At 39.1% G+C, this 7,500-nt stretch overlaps 2 protein-coding genes across 4 annotated transcripts in view; one reads left to right on the forward strand and one right to left on the reverse strand.

The window, feature by feature from the left end:
• The window catches only part of LOC138022063 (ATP-binding cassette sub-family A member 2-like), a 78,521-nt gene extending 71,804 nt beyond the window's left edge, over positions 1-6,717 (reverse strand). For both annotated transcript variants that reach the window (XM_068869097.1, XM_068869093.1), the window contains exons 1-4: positions 6,578-6,717; positions 6,323-6,416; positions 3,190-3,301; positions 2,029-2,174 (exon numbers count right to left, since the gene is read on the reverse strand). In XM_068869097.1, the coding sequence (XP_068725198.1) occupies positions 2,029-2,174; positions 3,190-3,301; positions 6,323-6,416; positions 6,578-6,643 (418 nt within the window). In that variant the 5' untranslated portion in view covers positions 6,644-6,717. The remainder of the gene's footprint in view (positions 1-2,028; positions 2,175-3,189; positions 3,302-6,322; positions 6,417-6,577) is intronic.
• Positions 6,706-7,500, forward strand: part of LOC138022105 (general transcription factor IIH subunit 4-like) — a 26,048-nt gene continuing 25,253 nt past the window's right edge. For both annotated transcript variants that reach the window (XM_068869133.1, XM_068869141.1), the window contains exon 1: positions 6,706-7,091. In XM_068869133.1, coding sequence (XP_068725234.1) covers positions 6,706-7,091 — 386 coding nt within the window. The remainder of the gene's footprint in view (positions 7,092-7,500) is intronic.

Genomic DNA, 7,500 nt, shown 5'->3' on the forward strand with positions numbered 1-7,500 from the left:
TGGCGGTGGTGTATTATTGCCTTTGCGAGTCGACATTTAGGCCTCGAATCTGCCCGTGAAATCTACATACACTATACGAAGTTGATTTCGAGAAGAAATGTTTCGATGAACTTGCACGACCGCATGTAAACACTGTTAATCGATCGATCAATTTCCTGCAGCAGTACTTAAAGCTTAAATCCATCGAACTGCCATAAAAATTTGTCTTTCAAATTCAAGCGAGTTTATCAGGCGAAGAGAACGCGGTTGTGGGTTGTTATTGCTCATCATGATCGCATCAGTGCGGTGAATGAAAAAAAACTTTTATTACTATTGGTCATGACTTTTATTACATTTGGTGGCTCCTAAAAGAGCCGTTTTCTTTTTCTTTTTTCTTTGGGGATTCATTCTCCCGAGGCAGTTCCTTCACGTTGGATGACGAGTGTTGTTTTTTCTGCTTTTGCGTCGCCTGTTCAGACTTTCATCGCGCGCTGGCGACGCAACAAAATTTAAAAAATCGCATCACCGGCGCAAGCAAAAAATCGCTTGTGTAGCCGCGACTTTAGGAGACTTGTTCATACACATCGTTTAACTCATGAACGAAAAATAAGCGCTTTCATGACAAATGTTCGTCGACAGCGGTGTATCTTCACAAAACTGTATTTAACTTTAAGTTGCGTGAAACGCTTCGACAAATAACTTAGATAAGATGTACCGCACAGACCTGAGAATTTGGAGAGGTGGAAATGGAAAATAAATTAGTTTCATACAACAGTTCAAGTTCTTCCCCTTTCTCAGTGAACGGTTTAAAATTTTTCTTTTTTTTGTTGTTGTTGCGTGACAGTGAAAATAATCTCACTGTTGAATGGATGACATTCTCAAAAGTGAAGTCATAAAACTCGAGTTTGTTTTCAATTTACCGTAGCTCCTAAGTCTTATTGTATATGTACTTTCTACTTGCTTGCAGTCATTTACATTAAAACGTGTCGGCGGATCGACTTAAATGTGGGAGTAACAAACCGCGGGCAAAACAGCTGTAATTTGGCACAAACCATCCGAATTCGTTCAATTTCATATGGTGTTTCGGAAAGCAAAGTTCTTCGAGAATTTCACAGAGATCTGTTTACCATGCCACCGCACTGAAATGTTGCCAATTGGCATGATATATTTCTCGGTTATAACAGTATTGTAATTTTGATTCAGGTTAAGTTTCACGCTCACCATGAGCGTCGTTTGAATTCGCAAACGTTCGTGTAACCATCGGAATTCTATAAAAATTTATGCCAATCTTGCTGCTTCAGTGATTCTCGCGAGACGAGAGTCTCGTCTCTAGAGACGAGTGTCTCGTCTCTCGAGGAGAGACTCTCGTCTCTAGAGACGAGACACTCGTCTCGCGAGAAACGAGACGAGACTGGTAAGTTACTTTTGAGCGGTGCTGTATTTTGTGCCTACATGAGGCTGGAGTTGACCTTGTTTTGACAGAAACCTCACTGCTTTTCTTATGTTAATTCCAACTAATTAACATGAAAACAAAATCATTAATAATTAACAAAAGGAGGGAGGTCTGTATCATAACAAGGTCAACTCCAGATTCACTTTCATTTAAAGGCCAAGTAAATGAGAATATAACAGTAATGTATTTGATCTGTCCGCCATCAACATCCACAGTTCAACTACTGTACTTTGTGAAGTTCATTCATGATGAGCTAGCATTACAACGTAGCTTGACAAGTCCATAATGTTATGTCATTCACTCAATGAACCACAGCTGCCAATATAAAGACAAAAGCACCTGTTTCTTTTGCAGGTCAGGTCACAGGTTACTTGACAAGTCACTGTTTAACAAATACGGAAACAAACAAGAACCTGATGAAACTGGTTCCAAATTTGGTCTTGTCAAAATCTGAATTATTTTTAAGACCTAAAGTTGGAATTACTAAAGGCTTAAATTTACGTATTGCTTATACATGTACATCGTACATTGACCAGTGATAAACCCATTACATGACCTGTGAAATCAAATAGCCATGTTAAAATAAATAAACTTACTGTCAGCATTCTTGGCATGTGATAAAAACTTGTCATAGTTTTTCTTAAAATCTCTAAAGTCCTGAGGCAGTGTTGCCAAGTCCTCTGCAGCAGACAGACCAGGTGATGACAGGATATCAGCAAGGTGGTCAAGAATAGTGCCAATACTAAATAAACAAAAGGTAAACATGAAGATAAAAGTATACGTTTGTATATTGTCGAGAAATATGTACCGGTATAAGTGGAAATTTAAGGTCTGCAGCCTTATGTTTGCTGGTCCACAGTACTGGTACTTCAAGGTAAAAATAAACGTAATAATAATAATAATAATAATAATAATGAACGATCATGGCACTTGTAGGAATTTGCAGGATTCCATGCGCTTGTAGGAATCTTCACGAATCCACATGGGGGCTGCAGGAATCCTACAATAATAAGACAATTAAATAATGCAGCTTTATTTTTATTGAAGGATCATTCATTCACAGGTTGCTTTTTCCAGTTTATTAGCCAAAGCTACTATTAATTAAGCCTGGTTCTAACTATTGACAACAGCAAAAGGACAAGTATCAGACGCTTCACAAATGTTCAGGCCAACAAATTGACCGACTCTCAACTGATTGGGAGTGGCTTCATACATGTACATGTAGCACAGTTGACAGCACTGCACTGGCATCACAGAGGTTGTGGGTTTGAATCCCGGGCCGTTAAAGTCACCTTCATTCTGTCAATAAAGAGACAGTTAATTAAATTGTCTAGTTAGTTCGATCATTTCAGTCTCCAATTCACCCCTAAACCGCACTTCACAAACATTTGCCAACCAAAGGCAAACTTTCCTTACTTTCCGCCACTGTTCGGAAAACTGCCTCCGTAACCATGTTTATCCTTGCCGGAAAAATATGACATCATTGCAGGAATCCATAGGAATCTACTACAGTATACCGTGAACAGAAATATTCAATAATTTTGTTACGCTTTTTATGGTACGTCCGATAATAAATTATTATTATCATTATTATTATTATTATTATTATCATTATTATCATTATCATCATAACATCAGTAACCCCGCGGTCACATTCGCGCTAAAACCTTGCTTGGTTGGCCACCATTTGGTTACCTAGCCCCACCCCAAGTCGTCACAGGCGTGACCAACCAAGCATTCCAGCAAAAAAACAATACCTTGCATTGGGATGTACAGGAAAACCATGCTCATCTTTATCTCTGTTATTGCAGAACTGTTGCATCAAAGGAATTATCCCTGAGGAAGGCAGGGCTCGCACTGGAAATACCTCTGTTGAAAAAATATATATATTATTACCACTGGTATCTATGAATTGGCCAAGTCTGAAAATACCATAATACTCTTTGTTTGTCCCCCTAAATTTTGCATACTTATTGTTTCCAATTGGATGTGCATTAATAATAATGTAAATACTGATCCAAGAAGCTACTAATGGGAAGTCCTAGGAGTTGTACACCAAGAAAAATCTTGAACAAGACTGAGGCGCAAGTGTACCAATTCCTTGGCTTTATTGTAATGAAAGAATTATTATCATTGAACCTCACTTGCCAGCACAGAGTGTGTCCGTCAAAAAGTGGTCAAAGCAGCCCCAGTCAAAGCAGCATAAATGCTCTCATACTTTTGTCAAAGTGGCAGGCGCGGTGGCCTCATGGTTAGGGCGCTCGATTCCAGAACGAGTGGTCCAGGTTCAGGTCGTGGCTGGGGACAATGTGTTGTGTTCTTAGGCAAAACACTTTACTCTCATGGTGCCTCTCTCCACGCAGGTGTATAAATGGGTACCTGCAATATTAACGCTGCGGGTAGCCCTGCGATGGACTAGCATTCCATCCAGGGGAGAGTAGAAATACTCCTAGTAGCTTCATGCTACGGAAACCAGAGATAGGCTCCGGTGTGTTGGGCCACTGGCTCGTATTAAAGCAGACTACTTTTGTAACAGTAAAATTAGCAGGGATTTCAGTCTTGCCTCATGGATCAGAAGTACTGTAGCAGTCTTAAGGAGAGGACTGCTTTGGACAGCTTTCTGACCAACACCATGTGTGCTAATGGGGGAGGATAGATAAAACATTTTGTCGCTCATGAAGGAAATCTGAATTTGAATTTGATAACAGTTGATCAAACTCCAATGATTGACCACTTCTGTCCACATCATCTGTCAATGGCAAAACCTGAGCGAAGCTTGAAAATCAAGCAAGATTTTGAGGTAATCAGAGCAGTGTAAACGCAACATTTTTGGCCTGGCCTGCTGGCATGTAAAAATGATTATTATTATCAACTTTTGACATGCCCAAGGCTGGGAGGCGAGCAATATTTGGAAGTGGGAGAAATTCACTGACATTCAGGAGGCACTCTGTTCTGAGAGGTCGTGGAAGCTGTACGCTTTTCTCTCCTTTGTATTTGGTTAACACATCAGTGAGGAGAGGAAACAATGCAACCCAAATTAAAAACCCATCAAATAACTTGTAGCAATGCAGAAAATGAAAGGTAAGTAACCTGTTTTTATATCTGACTATCAATGAAATAGACTTTGCCAAGAAATATGGCACACTTTCCAATATGGAACACTTTCCTTAATCAGTTCAATCAAGCCAAGATTACAGTAAATGTGTGAGTAATTGTCTGCCTGTGCTTAAACTATAGACTTATTTCCCCTTTATGTACAGTGTATACTTGTATTCTGGTTACAGTTGTAGACTGTATTTCGTAGAGCGCTCAACTCATTTGAAGAGCATTGACTATAACTTCACAGGAGTTCAGGCTTCAGGACAAAGAGAGCGTTCACAAAAACTTGTTGGGGGGAGGGGACTGATGAGAAATTTTCTACTATCTAAAAAATTTGGAGGACCCCTACTTGTTGCATGAAACATTTTCAGGGACCCCCTTATAGTATCCCTACAATTTGAGATACCCCCAACCAACCACATGGCCACAAACCAATACACAATGCAGAAGTCAGAAGAACGAGCGAAACAAATTAAGGCAAAAACAGAAAAACGCCTCCAAAGAGCATAACGATCTGCTAGGAAACGCAGGAAAAAGGCAAGGCAAAAAAGTGCTCACTGATACATGTACAGTGTACGTGGCATAACCTAACAGGCAAGAACAAAAAGATCCCAGGCCCGGGTCAAAGCTTTAAAAGCAGAGTCACTTGCTTCTACCACCAACAAGCCTATCGGTTGATAACTAAATCAATGCAAAAGCATGAGGCCAAAAGGTCATATTCACATTACTGCAGAGACAGGGTTTTGACAGTTTTGCAAAGTAGTGGATGTGAGCTACCCAGGGGGTCTGGGGGAAAAATACAACAAACCCCTCCAATATCGGAATCAAAGTACCGGAGATGGAATGGAAAACCAGAAACTACATGTAAAAGTATATCATCAACACGAACTTTTTTTTTGGAAGAAAAAATATAACACAGATTGGTCCAAATCTAAAGTCTCATAGAACAAAAACTATTGCTAAATGAAATCTTATGTGCCTATTGTTTCTCTCATGAGTAGTTTCAGACAGAAACTCACAACCAGTATTTTTAAAACTTTTTCAGGAACATAACTATGTATATGTTCTATTTTTCTCTTCGTGAGTTGATACTGTATGTTGTGGTTAAACGAGCAAACTGTTTTACAATGCCCCATTGTGTCAGAAATGTTATTGAATGCAAATCAATAAAAAGTAATATAAACAAGGAAAATCCTTAACCACAACAAAAATGAAAAAGAGGATCAAACAAATTATGCAAATTATGTAGACAGAAAATGTTCTCAAAGAGAAACTGTTAGTCTTCACTTCTCTTGAATCACATTTGGCCGACTGCTTTTATGTCTGCTGAATTTTTAAAATTAAATACAAATAAAAATTGCCAGGTTCGAAATAGGGCTATTTATGCAAAAAGTCAATCAAACTTCATGAATAAAATTATTATTGAAGAAAAATAATAATTATAAAAATGCCCAAAAGCAAAACCCCAAAGAATTCCTATGAAAAAGGCAATGAAACCCCTTGGAAAAAGATGACAATTCTCATATCTGCCATACTGTCGTTGAACGCGGCTTAAAATAAAATTGTCATTGCGTGTGATCTCAGAGACGACAAAAGGGGCTTTTGTTTTTTAATTTTTAATTTTTTAAAAAAAATCAGCACGTAGTCATTGCCTCTGAGTCACCGTAAAAATACAAAAATCATTTTTAGCCTGTCAGTCTTTTAAATAACGCGAATCTGCTCGATTTCTCAAGCACATATAGCCATATTTCCCTTAAAAAGTAAGCAATATATCAATGATTGCCTAGCTACCTTCGGCAACAAAGTCAGGCTCACGACGGAATCGAATACCCATCAAAATGAGAAATAAAACCAGCGGTACGAGAACTTCTGTCAGCAGAGCAAACTGGAGAGAAAAAAAAAACGGATTAACAGCTAACAGATTTTTAACTGTACTCAAAAGATGACTTCTTCGATAGTGTTTATACTTTGAAATGACGAGAAGTGAAAAGTGCGCGATGCTGTGAAGACTATAAAAGACAAAAGGCATGATCTCGGAACACTCACCGGCGCTCGCTTCTTCAAAGTGTAGTTCTTCCAAAGTAAAAGGGTCAACTGCCTTCCAAATCCCATTGCTCAATTGATCGGAGCGTACCGAAAGCCGCAGAATAAGATCAATTCGCGCGTGAAGACGAATGCAAACAAACAATCATTTCTGTGCGAAACAACGCTCAAAGGTCCTCTGCGACACAGAATTGGAACACAACATATACGAACGGTGGTTTCATCCACTTGAAATATCTTTCGGTGCACGTGTTAAAAATGGGACAAAAGTTTTAAGCAAAACTCTTCATAAGAACCGGCTGTTCGTCTTCGCCACAAAAAAAAGAAACAAATCAATTTTTAGCGGAGGACTGGGAAGGAATGTTACGACAACACACATGGCGGTTGAGTTGTTTTCTGGGTCGTCATTTTTCCGACACTTGCAATGCAGAGATCTTCACCAATACCTTGGAAGTTTGCCTTCGGGAATATTAGATAGGTTGTATAATCACCCGGCAATTTGCTTGGCTGTGTTCAGGTAAATGTCAAGGTTTGAAACAAATGTTGTACGTGTATCTTGCAGGCACCTTTCAATATCTCCATTTTCCTTCATACGTCATCGCTGTAATTTACGTCTGTCGTACCGTCGTACCGTCGTACGAGGTATTGGTTTTGATACCAACATGACTGCGAGAGAGCACTGTTGCATGTACACAGAGCAATACACACTGTTGGCATGTTTTTTTTACTTGCCTTTATTTTACTTTAAGAATTTCACAGCACAGTTGTAGAAGGTTTAAACAGAAAATTACAAAGCATGAACATAAAAGTCAAGGGTGCGGAAGGAAGCCCAAGGTACTTCCTTTTAAAAATACTAGGCTATCGGCAATAAATACAATAAACACATTCAGTCAAAATAAAGTGAAGTGGCATATGGCTTCAGGTAG

This window comes from Montipora capricornis, chromosome 2, assembly GCF_036669925.1.
Source record: "Montipora capricornis isolate CH-2021 chromosome 2, ASM3666992v2, whole genome shotgun sequence".
Classification (NCBI taxonomy): Eukaryota; Metazoa; Cnidaria; class Anthozoa; order Scleractinia; family Acroporidae; genus Montipora; species Montipora capricornis.